The 22,501-nt window shown below is 42.8% G+C and overlaps 1 protein-coding gene across 2 annotated transcripts in view; it reads left to right on the top strand.

The window, feature by feature from the left end:
• Positions 1 to 22,501, top strand: part of REEP2 (receptor accessory protein 2) — a 168,819-nt gene that overhangs the window by 95,225 nt on the left and 51,093 nt on the right. The window contains exon 2 of one of the 2 annotated variants that reach the window (XM_085618407.1): positions 17,591 to 17,663. In XM_085618407.1, the coding sequence (XP_085474533.1) occupies positions 17,591 to 17,663 (73 nt within the window). Of the gene's footprint in view, positions 1 to 17,498; positions 17,664 to 22,501 lie in introns of those variants that run through there. The other variant, XM_085618406.1, reaches the window with a different exon arrangement.

The raw sequence follows: 22,501 nt of genomic DNA on the forward strand, positions 1-22,501 counted from the left end.
TGTCTAGTACCTCTACCTAGTGGGAATATACGGGACGTACGGCTATTGACTTTTACTTGACCCCGCAGCTCCGTGTACAGCAGCCTAATCCACCCCAGGAATCGTGGGCCAAACCCCAGGTGTCCCAGCACTTCGAAAAGATACGACCATTCGATGGAATCAAATGCCATGGAGACATCAAGAGAAAGCACCACTGCATCTTCATCTATGTATGGTTGATGCCCTAGGACATTATGAATACGACGGATATTCAGTGCTGTGTTCTGCCCTAGCATAAAGCCCGACTGATCAATGTGGACCAAGGATGGAAACATTGCCACTAAACGAGAAGCCAGGAGATTTGCCAACACTTTAGCCACAACGTTGATTAAAGAGATTGGCCGGTAGGAACCGCACCTATCAGCTGGTTTTCTTGGCTTCCGAATAACTACAATGGAAGCCAGACGTACATGTTTTTGAGGTGGAGTGCTACCCGTGGAGCCATGGACTTAAGGAATCCAATAGGGATTCCATTGGGTCCCATCGCCTTCCTAGATTGGATACTAAATATTGCTTTGCAGATCTCCTCATCTGAAAGGTCGGCTTCCAGTGTGTTTCTATCCTCCTCCGATAAAGGCGGGAGGCGTATATCTGCTAACAATTGCCGAGAATCTTCAGCCGTATATGTAGTGGAGGAGGTATAGACCGCCTCCAGATGGGCTGCGAAAGCCTCCACAATTCCCTGCGGATCTGAAATTTGCTCTTCCCCTTTAATGGACAATCTTGGTACCCAACGCTCCCCCCGCTCCCTCTTCTCCAGCCACGCTAGCATTTTCCCTGCTCTGTCTCCCAACTCTATGTTGAGTTTGTAGTAGTCGAGCCCGAGTTTTTTTTTTCACCAATGTTTTATTCTCTAATTGCTTTATAGTTAATCGGTGTGTGGTGGCCTCACTAGGTGAGGAGGCATGCTGTGTCTCCAGTTGCTGGAGTTCCCATTCTAAAAGTGTCAGCTGTTGTTTTTGCTTCCTGACGTATCAAACTTTTAACGCTAAGGCTTGCCCTTTCAACACCACCTTATAAGCCTCCCTCACCACCTGCGCGGAGTTTACTGATCCAACATTTTCAGCGAAGTAGTGGTCTGTCCATGTGACCAGGGTTTCCCTTTTATCAGGAACTTTAAGTAACCAGGGATTAAGAACAATAGTATTCCTCTGTTGTCTGGTATGATTTGTTAGCTCAATCCACACTGAAGAATGGTCTGATATACCGCTGGGCAAACCCCGTGGGTGGTGAAACCTTCCAATGTCCGCTGTATATGTAAGGAAATAATTTATGCGGGACATACTCTTATGTGCATTGGAGTTTCCACCTGTGAACTCTGAACAAAGATAATTGAATCTGATACTCAACACTTTTTGAGTTGAGAATGAACAGTTGAAACTCCCCCCACAACCCCACTCCCTCCCCGAAACTCCCCCCTCCCTGGCCCCCCTGCTAGTGGATTTCAAACTACCCACTCCCCAATAAGGCAGAGTGTCTGTCGCCCCCCCCTTCTATTTGAGAGGAACTTGGTTTGCAGCCATGCCCCCTCTGCCACAATTTGAGGATAATTCCATGGTATACTGGATACTAGGGAGAAATCCCATCCCGTCTCTTTTCAATGGCCACAAAGTGTCATATATCGGGTTTTCCCTAGTCATTATCGAACAAAGTCACATATGTCCCCTATGGTGTGGCAAAGAATACCCCTCCATGTGTCACTTGAGCCACTGTCCTACCTCAGGGTCCTTGAGGTGGTTATACTCAATATCAGAACTCTCATTGTCGTCTTCTCAGCTGCGTGAAGTTGAATCCGTCTCTGTTCGAGTAGTCTTGTTTCATTACCTGGTGTTGCTGTCGGGTCTACCCGGCCAGGGTCCTCCCTTTCGGTCCTTATTTGGTTTCTCTACCCGGCGCCAGCCCTCCAGCCTCTCCCATGTCTCCTCGGCGGAGGAAAAAAAACATGTCTTACCCTCTGATTCAATACGGAGTTTCGCCTGGAAGAGCATGGCATTTTTTATTTCTTTAGCACGCTGTGCTGGCTTGACCTCCAGAAAGCTGCGCCGTTGAACCTGGAATTTGGTGGTGAAGTCGGGGAAAAAAGTGACCAAACTGTCCTCAAATTTAAGTGGCAGAATTGCATGCGCTTTCTGAAGAACAATGTCTCGGTCCTTAAAATTGAAAACCCGCGCTGTAATCGATCTTGGAGGGACTCCCGGTTGGGCCTACCTCCGGGAACACGATGGGCGCGTTCAATGGAGAAGCAGCTCGATAGTCTTTTTGGCTGTAACTGTTTCAGAATTAACTCCTCCACAAGTAAATCTGCTGCAGGGCCTTCTGCTCTTTCCGGAACTCCCAGGATTCGTATATTATTCCTACGTGCCTTACCTTCATATTCATCAAGTAGCCCCTCCATTTTGATCTATCTCTCTTTATAGCTGGCTTACTTGCTTTTTTAATTGGGCAGTGTCTGTGTTTAAGACTGTGGTAGCTTCCTCTACGTCCTTCACCCTGGAGTCTATTTTTCTTAGGTCAGCTCTTATCAGGGAAACCTCCATATTTACAGTGTCAATACGAGTCTCTAGGGAAGTGTATGCACTTCCGTGATGGTCGCCATAATGTCTTGGAGCGTCAAGTCCTGTTGTTGTGATGGTTGGCCCTGGCTATCTGAGGCCCCTTGAGATGCGGAGTCTCCATCCTCCCCCGCTTTCGACCAAGCAAATTTGGCTAGCTTACTTTGCGCCGGTGTTTTAAGTCCTTTTCCACTTGCCGTTTTCCAGCAGCAGTATTCGGTGTATGACTGAACAGCCCCAGTACTCGCCGCCGCCTACCCAGGGGATGGTATCCTCCCCTGTCGGCCTGTCGGATTTCCTGGCCTACCGACCCTTCTGTAGTCCAAGGGAGGACTAGGAGCAGTTATGATCCCAGCAAGATTCTGTGGAGCGGATACTTATTAGCTTTCTGCGCTTCTTCCTCCTCCAAAGTCGGGGGTAGTGATGCGTGTGTAGCCTCAGGGCTGCATACCGGGTATACCTCTAGCCCTCCAATGCGCACCCCAATTGAGCCGGATCAGCTACGGCTCTCGCCCTTCCTCACATATATGAGATCCCTGGGTCTTTGGCCTTAAGTCTTAGTCGAGGCCCGTCTCCTCCTCGCTGATGGTTCCAATCACAATGATCCAACAAGGGTCTGTTGAGGTCTCCTCGCGGACACTTCGCAGGCCTTTTCGCTTGCAGAGGCGGGCCACCCTCTTCCACATCCCCCCTTGGCCCTTAAGGGAATCAGTGGGGGGGGCCCAGACTAAATTGCAACGCTCGATGTGGATCCTCCAAGGGCTCAGCTCTCGGTGTGACTCCGTGAGGGAAATGCGGAGTTTGGGCCTGCTCGCCCAGGAAGCTGGGGCCTCAATTAGTTCCTTTGCCAGCTCGTCATCTGCGCCACACACCAGCTCTCGTTCCTAACAGAAACCCGCCGCGGCGCGACACTCACCGCCGAGATGTTCCGATTCTTCACTCCAATGTCTGCTGTTTAAGGCCGTAGTTCTCCAGGCCCACGAGGCCGAGGCTTCCGATTCTGCCGCGGGCATCCATCCCCCGCTCACCCAGCGGTCTGCATCCGTCGGTCATAGGCGAGCAGTGAACCCCCACGGAGAGTCGACTCAGCCAGTGCACAGGCCACTGTTACCGCCGGGTTCTTCCGCCAGGCGCTGACTGGTCCTGCGCCATGATTGTCACCTTGAAGCACCTGTCGTCTCCACAAGATTACTCAGTGGAGTGAGGGTGCACTGCCATGTTGGATGTGAGCGCCGGGCGCGCGCTGAGGTATCCGTCAATATCTTTCCCCCGCGGGCGTGATTACACGTCCCAAAAGTGCTGCGAGATCCTGGGGTCGGGATCCCCCTTCCAGGAATGAATTTATCAGGATTTTGGCAGGATTAATAACCAGAGAGACGGAGAGGGCTCCGGAGCCGTTTTAACGTGTGGCCATTCACTTCGGCTGCTAGCCATGCCCCGTTTCTGACTCTTCTTGACGTTGTTGGAGGGACCTCATGTTTCTTAGACCATATGGTAGGCTGCTATTTTTGCCATTGTCTGCAGGTTGTAATCTCTGTATTTGCGGTATAGATGGTTATTCGTCATCCATGTGTTTATGGCTCAAAGGTAGTCATCTAGATTTAAATTGTAGAGATCTTCCAGACCATACATTTTCAAAATGATTTGGGTGTCATTTGCATAGTTGTAACACATGAGGATGAATGATTTAATCAGGTTTGGTAAGGGGGTTAGGTAGATGCTGAATAATAAAAGAGATATGATGGACCCCCGAGGGACACCACAGTGTTGTGTGTGAAGAGCTGATGTGGAAGCTGGTACAATCACCAGTTCACAGAATAAACTTAGAGGCCAAGAATTCAATGAGCATTGGCTGAACTATCTTCCCACCTTTCACATATGTATATATATATATATTATCTACTGGCGGTCGCCAGTAGATAGTTATAGTTAGGACCGTGTTTCCATGGGAAATCCGCAACATTCTATTTGGAATAACTTTGGCGCCATTGACGAATCCTCGCGAAATTTTCAAAATAGGTGGGGTGCTCCGCTCCGCTCCTTCCCTGAAAGTCTCGGGGGGATTCGTCAAGCGGGGGCTGAGAAAAAGGGGGGGTCCCAAAACGCGTTTTCCCCATGCATTTTTCCATAGGACCTTTAGTCCAAGCTACAGCCCGAACGGCTGAACAGAATTACTTGAAATTTGGCAGAGAGGTAGTAAATCTGTTCAGTATTTCCTGAGAAAATAGCATTTAAATCAATATATATATCTATAGGAGCGCACCGTGCGCGTACGGTAATCCTTATCGTACGCGCACGCTGACGTGCGCGAGCGCGATTCTGATTGGTTGTTAGATCTTAGTAAACATTCGAATCGGTCGAAACCAGGAAGTGTCAGCCGCCATTTTGTCTCTCGCAGTCTGAGGGGGTGAAAAACAAAGGTGGAGAACGTGAAAAGGGGGCAGGGTGGACAGTTCCTGACCCCCTAGCCTTTGTCAGGGGGTCCCAGAAGGACCCACAAGGGCCAAAATATGTTTTATTTTTTTTATGAAAAATCGCGGGGTGCGCGCAGCGTGCGAGTACGGTTGAAACGGAAAAATTTTGTGAACTGCGTAACGTGGGAGGTTGGTGCGCGCACGGTGAAAAACCTTAAAAAAAAAATACATAACTTAGCATTTAAAAAACCGTACAAATTCACTGAAAAAACCATAGGTTTCACACACGTTATAGTTAGGAATTAGCATTTAAAAAACCTTGCAAATTCACTTAAAAAACCATAGGTTTCACACATGTTATAGTTAGCTGGACATTTCACTCGTGAAAAATCATTGAAATTCCCCCGTTATAGTTAGTGCAGGCAACTATAACTCACGCGACCGCAATCCTCTGCTGATGACGTCAGATATTACATCACTGATGACATATGTGTCTTTCTGAAAAAAAAATATTTGTAATATATGTATAGCTAAAAATTAATGGAAGAAGACATGGGTAAATTAATGTCTAAATACAGTGATGTAATATCTGACGTCATCAGCAGAGGATTGCGGTCGCGTGAGTTATAGTTGCCTGCACTAACTATAACGGGGGAATTTCAATGGTTTTTCACGAGTGAAATGTCCAGCTAACTATAACATGTGTGAAACCTATGTTTTTTTAAGTGAATATATATATATATATATATATATATATATATATATAGTTTTTGAGTTTTATATAGCGCAAACTCGACCCGAAGATATCAAGTATCAGAGCGCTTTACATGAGCACCAGTTTCGTTACAGGTGGACACATTCATTTTTGTTAGGCGCAGAGAGATTAAGTGATTTTTCCAGAATCACAGAATGTTGAGCGTCCCTGACAAGACTCGAGCCCGGTTCCCCAGTTTTGAGGTCGACCTCTCTAGCGTAAGGCTACATCCTCTCCCCTCATATGGTTTGCCAAACAAGAATTTGCTGTGTGAAAATATTGCACAACAGTAGAAGACATTGAGACATGGTGTTGTTAAGACAGCAACATCATGACCTTTCCTATTCCTGGTTTATAAGTGGTTGTCACTACCTAATAGCCATTCAGAAGCAATGTTGATTCAGGAGGATACTCCAGATTACAATACGGCATAGTGCTTTGATTAGACTATTGTGCTGGGGCAGGGTCATCACAAGTCAGGTGCGACTTATATTTGACTGACACTGTTCTAGCCTACACTTGCTTGTACTTAATACATCCTAATGAGATAATGTATCTACTCTAGAGATCTTTATTTTGTTTGCAGGACTCAGACAGATTGTTAGGTTAATGTGCCTGCTGCATAGGACTGCTAATACCCTAACAGGCAGCATTGTCAAGTCAAGTCAGAGGAACCTATTAAGCGCACATATCACCAAGAGGTGTCATTGTGAATTTGAAATGACACAATAACATAACGTGTATTTGTAAAGTGCACGTTCATCCTCAGAGGGGCATCTTGGCGCTGAATAACAGATATTTATTGCTACCCAACTCAATGGTACTCATTTTATCAACCTCAGAAAGGATGAGAGGCTGAGTGGACCCGCTGGGATTTTAACTTGTGACCATGAGGTCAAAAACAGGGCCCTGCAGTGGATACATTAATCCACTAAGCCACCAGACACGGCTTCAGTATAGCCTGCCATGTCACAAAGGACTGCTATAACATACTATTTATCTTTCAAAAATAGTTTAATATTAGATAATCATGCCAGATCCAACATGCTGAGTATTCATCTCTTTGAACCAAATATTGTTGAAACCATAGTCAGGGCATGTGAGGCTGAAAGCATTTGTATTACAATTGACCTCTCATCCCCATGTCATTTGTTACTATATGCTGTTGATGAGAGTGAAGTACTGAGACCTTCTCTTTGAATGCATTTCAGCCATGTTTACAGTTGCTTGTATAGGTGCTCGAAAGTATAACCTATTTGCTGAGATGTCTACGTTCAATTGAGGAGGTGATTTGGCTTTCTAGTGTAGATTGAAATAAGGCAGCCTCTTAACTGTTTCATCACATGAAGCTTAACTTGTTTCTGCACTTATAGCAATGCCAAACAATCCGTCTGGAAGTAAATATTTTAAATTTCTAGTACACACTGCAGGCTTCTATGCTTTGTACATTCACGACTCAGAAACGTGTATGCTTGTACAATGAATGTTAGCCACATAGAGGATACCACCTTGATGATTCTATGCAAGGAGTCTACTGCATGCCAGAGAGTGGAGAATGTCCATAATTCTGGATGTGAAGGACTCTGTGGCATCCCAGTGGGAGGTATCATGTAGGCAGCATCAAAGAGAGATGTTAAAAACGGGTGACTACGCAGTCTGGCAGGAGTACAAACCAGCAGCTCCTCGGTCCTGTTTTCGTCCACGTTGAAGGGAAGCAGCCTTGCACACCATGAGCTCGCAGTAGACGTAAGGAGGAATAACAGGGGGTTGCTGGTCAGAGATCTGGACTGGACTGTAAACAGATAAACATTTATACTGGGGTATTACTTGCAGTTCCCTCGGGTTGGTGACTTCGCAGGAGGGGGAGCTTGCCTTCTCAATCGTTGAAAATGGTGAGACCTCAGAGGGAGGGTGTTGCTAACTTTAAAGCGGCTAAAATTGAAGCGCAGAAAGTCAAGAAAAACCGTCGCGCTCTCTCCAAGTTCGCACGCCAAGCAGTTCAAAAAAGCGACAGAGGGGCTGTCCCTTCCTCACCAGATAGTCGCAGCTCACCCATAACCTCAGATGAGGATACATCCTTTACCATGGCTGCTGTTACCCAAACCTCGCAACAGGAGACGCAGGGGGCACAATTGAATATTAGCCTGGAAGGGGATAACCAAGACCTCTGCACCGGGGGCAATGTGCCAAAGGAGGTGAAAAAATTTCCTTTATTTACTAAAAAACAAACTTTACTACCTCCTCACTCCCCTATACTTCTACAGTCTGTCGATCTCGGTGTGTCTTCTCCAGCAGCTGGATCGGCTCTTACCAACAGGGGGCGAGACATCGACCACCCAAACTCGGTGACTTTATCAATAAGTCTTCAAACCTGCCCCACAGGGGAAGTTGGGCTAGGTGGGCAGGTAGATACTCCTGTTCCGATCCAGGACTTGCCAGATTTGCCAGATCACCCTGAGTTAAGACAAATTCCAGGAAATCCATTATTGGATCTCTGTCCGAAATCTCAAGAATTATTTTCAACTTTACCATCATCCAGCGCTGGAATTCTACCGCTTGTGGAACTTGGCTCGGAGAAATCTGAAAATGTTCAAATTGATGTCCGTGATATGCTGAATTTAATTTTAGGAGAGATAAGGGAAATGAAAAAGCTCCAGCAAATCGAGATCAATACCCTTAATCAGCGGCTAGATAAAATCGAAGAGGCTATTATGGGTCTCCCTACTAGATTCTCTGAGGTAGAGGCCAGAATCTCCACCATCGAAGATCAGTTGGCGACGGTGATGACTGAAACAAAAGAAGCGGACAAGAAGAAAAGATATCTTGAGAATAAGGTTGAGGAGATGGAAAGTCATTCCAGGAGGTCTAATCTGCACCTAGTGGGGGTGCCTGAAGGGATTGAGGGTGCTCAGACCCTCTTTTGGGTTAACACGCTCATCAAGCAGCAAGTATTGCCAGACTATGAAGGAGATCTGTCTATTACTAGGGCACACCGCATTCCAGCCCAACCCTTTCCAAATTCTCCTTATCCAAGAGCAATTCTTTTAAACTTTGCTGATTATAGAGTTAAAGAAAAAATGTTGGCAAAGGCTTTTCAACAACGACAATTTCCCCTCAACGAGACACAGAAATGTAGAATTTTCTCCGATATGACAGCTGTTGCAGCTCGAAGAAGAAAAGAGTTCATTAAGATGCTACATCTCTTTAAGGCTCATGGGGCTCAGGCCTCTATCGTTCAGCAATCGAAATTAAAAGTTCTGGTCAAGGGGAGATTTTTCATGTTTTCAGATATTGAGGAGGCCCAGACTTGTTTGAAGGGTATATCTGGCTCCTCAGGTTAAGTGTGATTTCTCTAAAAAAAATTCCCTTTGGCTTGTTCTAATCTGGGGCAGGGGGGGCAGGAGGGTGCGACCATGAGTGCCTAATGGGGTGTAACAACATGACACCCAGGTTTAATTATGGGAGGTGGGAGATGTGGTCTGGGTGGTGTAGGGGGGGTGGTTTCCACATTTCCAGGGGAGGGGTTATTTTTAGGGTGGTGGGGGGTTGGGTGTTAGCAGGAAAAGGAGCAGTAGTAAGAAGGCCCGGATTGATTTACAGAGTAAAGAAGTATGGCAACTGGTAGGTGTAAGATTCTGTCATTGAATACCAACGGGATATTAAATAAGAAGAAATATGGTGCACTTATAAGATGGGCCGCTTTTCTGGACCCCCATGTTCTCTTTCTTCAGGAAACCCATCTCAAGTCCAATTCCCCCAACTTGTTTATCCCTAAAAAAAATTCAAAGGCCTTTTTTGCTTCTTCAGGGGCAGCAATGAGGGGGGTAGCAATTTATTTTTCCAATAGAATGGATTGGGAGTTTCTTCAAGTACATCGAGACATTTTAGGGAGATGGATCTGGGTAACAAGTAAAATTAGGGGTCGGATAATAAATGTTATTAATTATTATGGCCCATTATCTGATAATGTTTTACCCCTGACCCAGATCCACGAAAAGCTGATTAGTTCCCCTGGACAGATTGTCCTAGGGGGGATTTTAATTATATTATGGATATTAGGAAGGATACCACTAATAAAAACAAAAGACAGTCGAAGCCCAATACAAAAAAAATGATGGTGGCAATTATGGAACAGTTTGGGCTCGTGGATTCTTGGCGGGATCTCCATCAAGAAACGGAATCCTTTACCTTTTATTCCAATCGCTCCTCTTCGGCCTCTCGACTAGACTATCTATTAACATCAAGATCTATACAGGTGACAAGTGCGTGGATCAGTAGTAATTCCTTTTTCTGATCACGCACTGGTAGGGGTTTCTTTGCTTTTGGGGGGGAGAGATAAGGAACGATCAAGGTGGCAGATGGATCGTCTCCTCCTGCAAAATGAAGAATGGATTAGGGGATTCAGGGAGTGGATTGTTCATTATTTTGAGATCAACAATAACACCGCCACCCCCTCTGCTGTCTGGGGAGGGTTTAAGGCTGCGGCCCGGGCTCAAGTAATAGCTGTTATGGCCGGTCAGTCCAAAACTCGGAGGTCGCAAATTGAGAACCTTCAGAACAAGGTGGATCAAGAATATGCCTTAATGTTACATCATTCCCCCAATTCCTTCAACAAAGCTAGTAGGGAATTAAGAGATTTTTTTATCCTGGAGGAAATATGTAACTCCAAAATATATCAACAAAAAATGTATGAAGAGAGTCAGTTAATGGGGAAGTTGTTAGCCAATTCCACCAGGAAAAAAATGGAATCCTCTCTAATCACTTCCATCAGGGACCCTGTAACGGAATTAGTTGTATCAGATAGGGATAGTGTCTCGCGGGTCTTCCTCCATCACTACGGACAGCTCTATTCAACAGAGTATCCGGTTAATCTGGACTGGTTTTGGGTATGGAGGCAGAAAATGTGTTTCTAAAATTCACGGAGGCCAGCTACTACAAGCGAACAAAATTTAAGACTCCTATGGCAGCATATGCAGTCTGGAAAGCATTTAGGAAAAGGGCAGGCCTGGGGAGGTATAACCGCTACACTAGATTCATAGATAACCCTAATATTCCAGAAGAGATTTTCGCGGACTCGGTGTTTACAGAATGGGTAGGTAAGGGAGTCAAGAGCATTGGGGACGTTCTGGGGGACTCAAGTGTCTGCCAATTTTTAGAAATCCAGAATAGGTACAATTTGCCCAACAGTCACCTCTTTAAGTTCTTACAAATCAGGAGTTTCTTGATGAGTAAACTGGGCGGATCTCTGGGGTTTGGTAGAGATTCGGTAATGGAATTGATACGAATAGGGAAAGAGTGTACGATTAAACGATTTTATTCTGAATTATTGAAAGGGAAGCAGGATGATTTAGTGAAATGGAGTGATAAGTGGAAGGATAGTCTGAGTGTTAGTCAGGATTGTTTTGAGTTATCCCTGGAAAAGGGGCATAGACTTTTGTGTTCAGCATCATTGCAGGCACAGCATTATAAAACGCTGTATCATCTGTACTACACCCCAGCTAAATTAGCTCAGTGGGGAGGAACTGTAGGAACAAATTGTTATAGATGTGGAAGTGATGAGGCAGACTTAAAACATGTATTTGCCACATGCCCCCATTTATATTTGTTGAAGAAGGATATTGGGAATTTTGTAAAGACTGTACTAGGAATAAATTATTTCTCATTAACTCCCGCAATCATTCTATTAGGCATAAATGAGGAGGAAGGAGGGATGCAGTCAGGGGGGGAATTCTTGTTTGTAGCGGTAGCAGTCCTTAGATTGTGCCTAGCCTCTGCATGGCTAGATCCTCTCCCGCCTACATTTCATCAATGGCTTGCTAAACTGCTTTCGATGTATCATTTGGAGAAAGAGATATACGCTAGGAAAGGTAAAAACGGGAGGAAATTGGGCAGGGTAATTTGGGATCCCATCACTCGATGGAAGGAAGGGAATCTCTAATTTAGTTTAACGAACTGAATGGGTCTGGTAATACGTGCTCATATATCTTTTCTGCTGACTAGAAGTTGCGCAGATAGTGCTTCGTAAGAGTGGGGGATTTTGTTCATGGTAATTGTTCATGGTAATTAATGAATGAATTTTTTCTTTTCTTTTTATGGCCTTGTCTGGTTACCCTTTCTATCTGTGCTATGTATGTTTTCTCTTACGATAACATTTTCTTGCCCTTTTTGCATTTATTGTAGATGGAATATTTTACTGCTGTTACGCTCTTCTTTTGAAATAGTGCACTGTGCCTTGTACATAAATGTAAAAATGTTTAATAAAAAGATTTAAAAAAAAAAAAAAGAGTATCCGGTTAATAATGAACACATTTCAAAGTATTTGATGGATATTGATCTTCCCAAACTCTCAGAGGACAGAATCAAAGAATTAGATAATGAAATAATGGAAGAAGAAATTATAAGTGCAATTAAATCTATTGCAGGGGGAAAGGCATGTGGTCAGGATGGATTTCATAAGGTCTTTACTAAAGAATTGGTATCTCCTATAAAGAGACTTTTTAATGATATTAGAAAGGGTGGAACTGTATCTACTGAATTTAAGGAATCTATAATAATATCCTTTGTGAAAAAAGATAAGAACCCACTAGATGTGAACTCTTTTAGGCCAATCAGCTTACTTAATTCTGATTACAAGATTTTAATGAAAGTATGGGCTCAGCGCTTCCTCCCTGCTGCTCAAGAAAAAATACATAAGGATCAGACAGGTTTTATAGCAGGTCGATCTATGGCAACTAATACTCAATTTTTAATTCATGCCTTAGATTTTTTTAATACTAACGAAATTCCTGCTGCAATAATTATGGTTGACGCTGAAAAGGCTTTTGATCTTGTGAATTGGCAAACATTGTTTTTAACTTTAAGGAGTATGGGTCTTTCACAACAGATTGTTAATATGTTAAAGAATATTTATTATAGTGCAAGCGCTAAGGTGGTTATTAATCAGGAACAAGTAGGGGAAATTACAATAAAACGGAGAACCAGGCAGGGTTGCCCGCTTTCCCCGCTACTTTTTACCTTTTTTATTGAACCCTTGGTTTTAAAAATACGTAATAATGCTGCTATTTTGTCTCCTATACCAGGGATGTCTAAAGTTAAGTTGTTCGCTGACGACATCATTTTGTATTTAACCCCGACAAAAGAGAACCTAGAGCTTGCCTTTAAAGAATTTTTTTTGTTTCAACAAATCGGTGGATACAAAATAAATGAAAAAAAGACCGAGATACTGGCTCTTAATATTGATCCTAATGTTCTACCTAATAATTTGAGAGTCCAAGCTATGAAAACTGACCCGATAAGATATTTGGGTATCTATGTTACTAACCAGTATCAGAAATTATTTGAACTAAACTATCTTAGAACTAAACAGAAGATCAAAGGCTTTTTCGAACAATGGTCTTCACTCCCCCTCACAATTATAGGGAGAGTCTCTTTGATTAAAATGTCAATTCTTCCCCTATTGATCTTTTTATTCTTAAACGTCCCGATTCGCCTCAATCAAACTTATTTCAATGAATTAGATACATTGTTTAGGGAATTTATTTGGGCAAAAAAGGTTCCCAGAGTAAAATTAACCACAGTACAGCTGCCCATAAATCAAGGAGGTCTAGCATTTCCGCAGATACGGACATATTATCAGGCTGCCTTATTGAATTTAGTGGTTGACCTAACTTTTTATAAGTGCATCTATGATAGCTTTATTTTTGATAAAATGATAGTAGAAGGGGGAACGCAAATGCCCGCCTTTTTAAAGACTGCCAAATTACCTAAGAGGACACGCTACAAGTCTCTACGAGAAGTTCAGTTTCGGATTCAAGCAATCTTTAAAAAAAATAGCTCCTCAGGCTTTCAATTTCTGGGTCTGGCTGAGTGTAACAGTCTCGGCCTACATCTGCAACTAAGATATATTGAGATTTGGGGTGAGTGTGGGTTTTCTCAACTTAAACACTTCATTGCCCATAACAAAATAATATCCTGGCAAGAAATAATGGACAGGGCAGAAGGTTCTAGAAAGCCCACATTTCTTGAATATTTGCGGATAGTTCATTTTATTTCCAATATTGAGGGTATTTTGAATACTCCACACTATACCATGGTAGAACTCTATGATTTAAAGCTTTCGGGACTTGGGAAATGGTATTCTGTATTGCGGAAGGAGGAACAGGCAAAGGGGATAGTCTCCCACATTGAAAAAATAGCAAGGGATACTGGTTGCAGATTGAGCTTGAAGGAATGGGAAAAAATATGCCTGTTAGGGCATAGGTCTCTACGTGCCGCTAATTTTAAAAGAATGTCCTTTTTATCAAGATGGCTTGCTTACTGGACCCCATCTATGATTCAGAAACGATATCCCGACCATCTCAATAGGTGTTTCCGCTGCCACCAGGAGGAGGAAGGAGGATGGCTACACATTTTTTTTTCCTGCCCGCAACTGGCGCAGTTCTGGGGGGAGATTTTCAACGATTTGGGAGCAGTTACAGGCATGAGTGTCTTTCCCCAGGTCGAAACTGCATTATTCGGGTATTCAATGGACGAGGTTAATCTATCTAGCTCCAATAGGGTTTTTGTAGCTATATCTTGTATGGTGGCGCGTTCCTTGATACTGCAAAGTTGGAAATCTAAGGAGATTCCGAATCATTTAAATTGGTTTAATAAAATGAAAAGGATCTGGAAATTTGAAGAGGCATATGCCAAGAGAGTAGGGGGCTTACGGAAATATAAGAAAAATTGGAAAAAATTTGAAGAATTACTCCTACTCAAGGATAGGTCGTAGAGATGGCGCGGATCTTCTAATTGTTAAAGAGTAATACAGCTTGAACTATTAAATCACTATTGATCCCCAAATGGACTGGGGCAATGATTTTCTACTTGTATAAGTTTTCTACTATTCATAATGTATAATTTTTTTGGGATCAATGACGAAAATGTTGTTCTCTTATTTATGTGATTTTAGCAGCTTTTAATTGGCTGTTATTTGTATTTGCACTTTACCCTGTTAGCCTTATATTGTGTATTTTATGACTGTAATACTGTGTTTTTCTTTTAAGTCAAGTTCTGCTGCTAGTACAATTGCACTTTAAACGGTAATAATGTTAATAGTACTGTATTTTAACAAGGCAAATTCCGTCTGCTTTTGCATTTGCACTTTAATCTAGAACCTAATTAGGTCCCTAGAGTTCTAAGATGAGTTGAGTTATATGTGACTTTGTAGTTTCATTTTGCATTTGCACTTTAGTCGTCAATATTTGTATTTGACGGTAAGAGTACTGTATTTGCCAAGGTTAACTCCGGCTGCTATTGCATTGGGCACTTTAATCTGGATTTTAATTTTTATTTTTATCTTAAGTGATTTAAGATGAATCGTATATCTCAGTTGAGTTATAAGTCAACTTGTAGCTACATTTTGCATTTGCACTTTATTTGTCAACTTGTCAATAGACAATGGAATGATATGTGACTGCTTATAAATATGAAAATCCATAGCACTCCGTACTTTACTTAGTAAGTAGTCTTTCAATATACCAATATCAATGGTTGGTCTAATTGTGGTGTTTCAAATGTTGTTTTTGAAAATATGTATGTACCTTTTTGCTCTGCTCATTAAAAAAAAAAGAAAAAAAAAAAAAAGAGATGTTATGAAAGAGCAGGATTTTACATGCAAACCATGAAACCACCACTCAGACCCCTGGAGGCAGTGCTGCTACCTGTCCATCTGCTAGTCCTCTAACTGGAGATGGAATAGTGTCCTCAGCTACGCCACAGGCCTCAAATGGACCCTTCCCGGGTTCACACAGTCACCTATCTTTTACCATGCCTTCCTGTATTGCTGGTGGATGTCTAACAAAGGTCTCCTTTTGTACCACACATTTTGAACAACATGCCTGTAACTATGAGGGGTGTATTCCAATTCTGGAGTCTGCTTCAAGTCCATGCAGTTTTGACTGGTGCTCTTGATCAAATATAATTGAATGATCTATCTTTGGCACAACCTTATAGTGAAATTCAATGTGTGGCCTTCCCAACTTCCCCTGTAAACTGACAGCTAAATTCTTTTCACCATTGTTGCAGCCCTAAAATGTTTAAAACACACAAACAATTTCCCAAAATGTTTTTAATGGATATGATCCAAGCTCTCTGTATTTCAAATGTGTGCCAAGTTAAATCAAAAACTCACTTACAAAGGTAGGTGGAATTAGGAAACGCCACACTTTATGAAGCGGATAAAGTTTCCTCCCTTTACGTGAGGTAAGGTTCATCCTTTCGGGCCTTCCAGGTGTCATAATTTCCTGATACAGAATAGATAGGACATCCTCCAGCAAAGAAATATTGAGTGTGGAGGCTGGAAATCGCCCACCTTAGGTAAGAGGTGCAGGAGAGAGGGTTCTGAGATCAGACCAGCTTCAAAGAAAATAACCTCATATGCTTTGCATTTCACAAAGCCTGAAAAGTTTAGAGAATACACAAAGCTACAAACTAGCCTCCCTTACAACTTTGCTCCCCTCTACATTAAATGTTCTCTAATTGACTGGATTTAAAGTTTGATTGCAGAAAGTTAATTGTGTGTGCTTTAATATGTAAAAAATCCACATATTCTTTCACATAGAATTATAAGTGCATTCTAAATATCGAAACCAATATCAATGGTACAAAATATAAAATCCAAAATATTAACAGGTAAGTATAGATTTTCTATACCTTACTCCACATATATGTACCTAAGAAATATATATATATTATCTTCCAGGTATGTAGATGTTGAGATAGGAATAGTAAATAGTAACTCTATACTTGCCAATATGCACTTACCTTTTGAAATTCTGCCCTCCATATTCTTGTAATATGATATTCTGGCTGTTGATATTTAGTAGTGCAACCTGTTTTTGGGAAAGAATGCACTTATAGAGCACAGTTTTAATGTTTGGTCATAGCGGAGGGCCATGCCCCCCTAAAAATATACATCTGACTACAGGCCTGTCTCGGGGAAACAAAAGAGAAGATGGATCGGCTCCTCCTCTCAAACTAGCAGGTTATAATAAAGGGGACGGGGTTAGGAGGACTGTCCATGAAAGAAAACAAGGTGGATGAGGCCAGCATATTGTGATAACTATTACCTGATGTTCATATAATGTCCATACCACAAGAACTCTCCACAATAGCTGGTATGTTTGAAGCCAGTCTACATGTGTTGTTAGACAGGTAGGCATTTGTTGTGTATTTATGTGTTTTATATAGCACAGACATTATCCAGAAGTGTCGGAGCGCTTTATAGTAGAGCGAAGAATGTTACATGAAAAATTCAGTAATGGGGTAGTAGGTGACAATACATATAGCTACTACGGTTACTCGTGGTGAGAGTTACGTTTTTACTAATTACATATTCATTACAGATTACATATTTAGAAAAGTTATATCCTACAGCTCTGATCCAGGTATTTTTAGGCGTCCTGTTTTGTGCATTCCTTTCGGAGCACGGTGAGCTCAAGCCTCAAAGATTATTTTATTTTCCTTCTTGAGAACTGCAGAGAAAAGTGCTCCTACTTTGGAAACGTTTAACGATCGGTTTCCTGTCTGGATCCTGCGTGTTCCATTAAGTCTGGCAGTAGTTGCCTTACATTATATGTAGGTATGTAAAAGCTGAATGTGTTAGCTTGGTGATGAATCCTGCCCCCTCATCCCACGTGGTGATTGTACGTCGGAAACACCCATGCTACCGTCGCCTCACTTCCGCACCTCCCGCCGCCCGCAAAGAATAAAAACAGGAAATGATTAAAATATCGAGTGCTCTCTTTTTAACTCTTTCTTACTTTTTCTTCTTTCCATCCATCTCTTTATAGGTTGTTTTTTGGCACACTGTACCCGGCATATTCCTCCTACAAAGCGGTGAAGACGAAAAATGTTAAAGAATACGTAAGTCGATCATTAGTACGTATATCAGGGTGCTCGGTGTCGAAGTGCTTAGAGCCTGGGGAGGAGGCATTCTGGGGCACCCACAGGGAAGCAGACCCGGGAGAGCTAGAGTTTTTATATGCCCTAGGACAGGGGATCTTAATCAGTGGTCCTGGGACCCCTGGGGGGCTCAACAGTTCCTGTTCTGGGGTCCGCAACTGCTTAGAAACTTACACAATATTAAAGGATTAATAAAGTGTATGTAAAGAAGCAAAATGTAAACTTGAATACATTAACTCGTTAAATGTGAAGGAATTTGCAACAGGAGGCTACAAATTAAGTTGGTGTCCTCAGATTGATTTTGGGGAACAGTGTAAATGCATCAAACAGGATATAGAATGGACAATCGTGGCCTCGGATAAATTTAGGAAAGCTATACCTCCACATCAAAATGAAGATTTGGATTTTTTACATTTGTTTGAGAATTAAATAAAATATGTCAGCATCTGTGTATTTGTTGGATGAACACATTTTTTTGTTATTTTGTGTATTGTTTTGAGGATCAAATCATTAAAATTGCTTAAGCTGGGCTTGCGGTATTGACTCAGTGGGCATCCCCGTATTCCAATAATGCTTAAATGGGGTTCACAGAAGGGACAAGGTGAAGGACCACTGCCCTAGGACATCTTGTCATAGCATGCACTCGCATAAGTAAATAAGCAAGCTAATATTTTAAAATCTACATTGCATTGTCCCTAAGGTGCATTCAGAGTTGATAGCTCTGGACGGCATATCTCCGCAGCCACCACCATGCAGATGCGTCTACCTGTCAGACAACGATTAAACACAAATTAATAATTGAAGAGAATGCTTTAAGAGGTTGTTATGGCCTTAACCTCATACGTCATTCCCCATCCGCACCAGGAAAACTTGGAATCCGGGACAAAAACGGTCTAGGGTAAAAGCGTTACCGTGCAGAACAGTATTTCCATCGGGCAGTTTTTGCACCTGATTTTACCTCTTCACTTAGATTCAGTGTCTAAATGTTATCTTTAATATTTCAGACTCGTGTCCTGACTGCCTCAGTCCAACATGAAAGCAACAAATATAAGAAAGTGTGTCATACATTAGACATGTGGAAAGAACACTTCCAGCTATTGTAACTAACACACACGCATGGGGTCTATACAATAACATCCAAACCGTAGATGTCTGTAAAAAGAACTTCTGGACAAAAACTACTGTTTCTATCATAATGCTTCAGAGTAACTACCCTTCTGGTGTTTTTTACACACTTATCTCTCCCCATCAAATATGTCATCAAACAAAAGCAATTTAAGAACAATAATCTTATGTACTGTGGAAAATGCATCTTCTCTTCCTCATTCAAGAAAGCGACCCCAAGGAAGGGAAATGCGTAGCTTAAACATCTCTTTCAACAAACCCTGAGGCGAGGAAGTTGGCAAGTTACAGCACATTGGGCCATATGTATCATTCCAAATTGCGATTGCAAATGCCGAAATTCGCAGAATTTCAGTATTTGCGATCGCAATTTAGGCAGTGTGCAATGTAGCACACAAAAACCCACTCGCAAAAAAAGGAATCGCAAAATTTGCGATTCCCTATTTTGCAAATGCATTTAAGGAATCCCAAATTACGATTCCTTAAATGCAATGTAGGAAGCACCCAAGTTGTGCGATTTTGGCTTAAGGAATTGCAAATTACCACCAACTTCAGGTTGGTGGTAATTTGCGATTTCTTTGAAAAATGCACTTTTTTCCATTTGTTAAAGTGCCATGTGGCGCACATACATGCCCTTAAGGCATGTATGTGCGCCACATGTGCACACATGCTTATTTCAGGGGTGCAACAGGGTGTCCTATTGACACCCTTGCAACCTTGAAATTGCATTCTCAATTTGCGATTCTCCAATCGGGAATCGCAAATTGAGAATGTCTTCCCATTCATTCCTATGGGCCTTCTAAGCCCATAGGAATGAATGGGAAGGTATTCCTTATTTGCGAATCTCAATTTGCAATTCGCAAATAAGGAATATGCAGGATTCGCAAAATATTTAGCAAATCCTACATACATTGCATTTTGCGATTCTCTAATTGCGATTCCCTAAACATCGCAATTTGAGAATCGCAAAACGCGTTGTTCATACATATGGCCCTTAATCTCCAAACCATTTATATATAGATTTCTTTTTGATGTAGAGTGCCTAAATGTCAATTGAGTGCTAGTGCACTGTATAAGAACACTGAATAAATAAAACATTAAATGGCTAAAGAAAGCACCTTTGCAGATGAAAAGCAACGAGGGTGGCTTTAAACTGGATAAGCTGAACCTCCTCATGTACCTTTGCTTCCTGCAGTAAACCTGCGACGTGCCTAGAAACATTGCCTAACCCACAGGAACGATGCCTTTGTGTAGAGACCACCCCTACATCCTCCCACTGTCAGTTATCCGTTCATCCCTGTTTTTCTGATCTAACAAGGGTTTCTGAGAAAAGTCAGAGCGTGGAGGAAAAAGTCAAAAATCATAAAGAACCTCCAAGGCTCGTACTGGATCAAGCAGAAGATGCAGCAGAAGCAAGAATGATAAACTAACAAAGCATTAACAACCCTGCAAGGAAGAGCAGAATAGGACCAAGATGAAGGCAGCTAGAGAATTTCAACCTAAGGGCCAAAACATAAATAGAAAAATGAAAGGGACAAAAAGAATAGCATTTGGACAACGATGCCATACAAAATGGAACTTAATGTTGTACAATATAGATTCCTTAGTGCCAAAGGTCCTCATGTAAGAGAAAACTGTACATGATGCAGCAAAGGAATCCAGAAGTGATGCACCAAACATTCTGGAGCTGCGATAGATTGAGAATGAGCCATAAGCAATCTTTGCAAGGGCGGCCAACTTGGGTTGGGAACAGAGAACTCTTCCTTTTAGTACGGAGGGACTCTAGGCAGCTGGATGTTTAGTGACATATTCTAGCCTGGTATGGGGTGTTTAGGCTCTGTGGGACCATGTATTATTACATGCATGCCCCCCACACCACTGTTTCTGGAGTGCTTCCAGAAGCAAACATTAGGTCAGCGTGCATACTGTGGTAGGTACCGCCCGCAGCTGATTCCTTGAATGTTGGAGCAGTGAGGGTTGACCTGTCACAACTGTATTCTCAACTGTGCATGTGGACTGGGACAGCCCTCTCCCGGGGAAACCTGCACCAGAGTACAGTGGCTCCTCAGAGCAGAAAAAAACACACTGTGAGAGCAAGGCAAGCACAGGGAGACACGTGCCACTGGTGGAACATCTACCCACAAGGTGAATAACGTAAATTCTGTCATGGCCAAGTGTCAAAAGACGATAAAAGGTGCATCGTTCTCTTGTGTGCAGTGCACTTGGTCACCCAAAAGAGGAAGGTAATACTACATCTGGGGAAGGAAGCCATCAGAGTCTCATCTAATACAAACCTACTTCTTTTTCATCAGCGAACATGATCAAGGCCCACAAAGGCAACGGGTGGGTCCCTCAGGGAAGCATGGGCGAACAGAGAGCAAGTATTTTAGGAGCCTGGACCAGTATTGCAGCAACTGCAGTAAATGAGCCCTAAAAGACTGTGTGGGAAGCATGTAATGCCTATATCCAGATACTGTACAGTGCCCAAGAAACAGGGACCATCCAGTCCATCAGGTCGGTGCTCAGCTACTTGGAGAAAGGTATCAGTACTTAGCAACCATAGTATGCTAATCACCCTGTTGTTTCAGTTCTCATTAACAGATTCAGAGTTGAAGTGGCTGAGAGAGGTCAACGCCTTGGGTTTTGGGTAGCCATTTTGGCATTACAAGGAGGTAGAACACCCGAACAGTTCCCTGGTACAGTCAATTATTAGGGAAATGGAAATCTAGAGATTCTCTGGATGATTACCTAGGCAGTCGAGTAAAGTTTATAAAGACTAAATTGCACCCTGTCCCATTGAAATATACCAAAACAGAAGCAGGGATGTGGCGCCTACCTTCCCTTCAAGGAATATAGAGGTTGGGATCCCCCTCCTGCATAATTGAGGCAAAAATGCCAGCAAGTTTCACCCTTTGACTTTGCATTCTATTTTAACATTGGAGTTGCATTTGAGAGCATGGGTGTAGCAGTTAAGGGAGGAAGTCTGCTGACAGAGATCTGTGGCTCTCAGTGCTGGAATCACAGGGGAAGTTTCAGTGCGTGGGCAGTCCTGTCAGTGGATTGGAGCTCTGACAGCTGAGGATCTGCCAAAAGGGCCACACAGCAAACGCACTCTTAAAACACCCAAACGCTCCACACAAAATTGAACTCCTGTTACCTCTTAGAGAAAAACGATAACTTAAGGGTGCCTAGCAGTCAAAGATGCAACTACCCAGAATGCTGTGGCTTTGGGGTCACGATAGGGTACCCTGGACAAAGTTCAAAGGTAGACCGGTAACCACTTCAACTGTTTCCCAAAATCAGAAGTCAAACACAGGGACGGCTGATGCTGGAAATGGGACTAAACCTAGTGTAGGTGCCAAGGGAGTATCAAAGTTTAAGGTACTTATCCCTGCAGTTAAAGATTTTAGTCAAAATGTTCATCAGCAGGGTTTGAGACCACTTAGGATTCCCTGGTTCACCTTCACAACTCGGATTCCAAGTTAATGGTTAAACAAGCCTTGCATTGTCTCCTGTAACAAAGGTTGTACCGAGGCGTTTGAGTGTCCTGCTTCAGCTAACAGAACAATGTCACAGGTTTGGGGTGTAAGGGAAACTGATTCTATTCCCTCGGACTGGAAATAGGATAACACGGGCTCCCGCAAGGTAATATAGACTCACTTAATCATCAGGTGGAT

The sequence above is a fragment of the Triturus cristatus genome, chromosome 7 (assembly GCF_964204655.1).
Source record: "Triturus cristatus chromosome 7, aTriCri1.1, whole genome shotgun sequence".
In the NCBI taxonomy this organism is placed as follows: domain Eukaryota; kingdom Metazoa; phylum Chordata; class Amphibia; order Caudata; family Salamandridae; genus Triturus; species Triturus cristatus.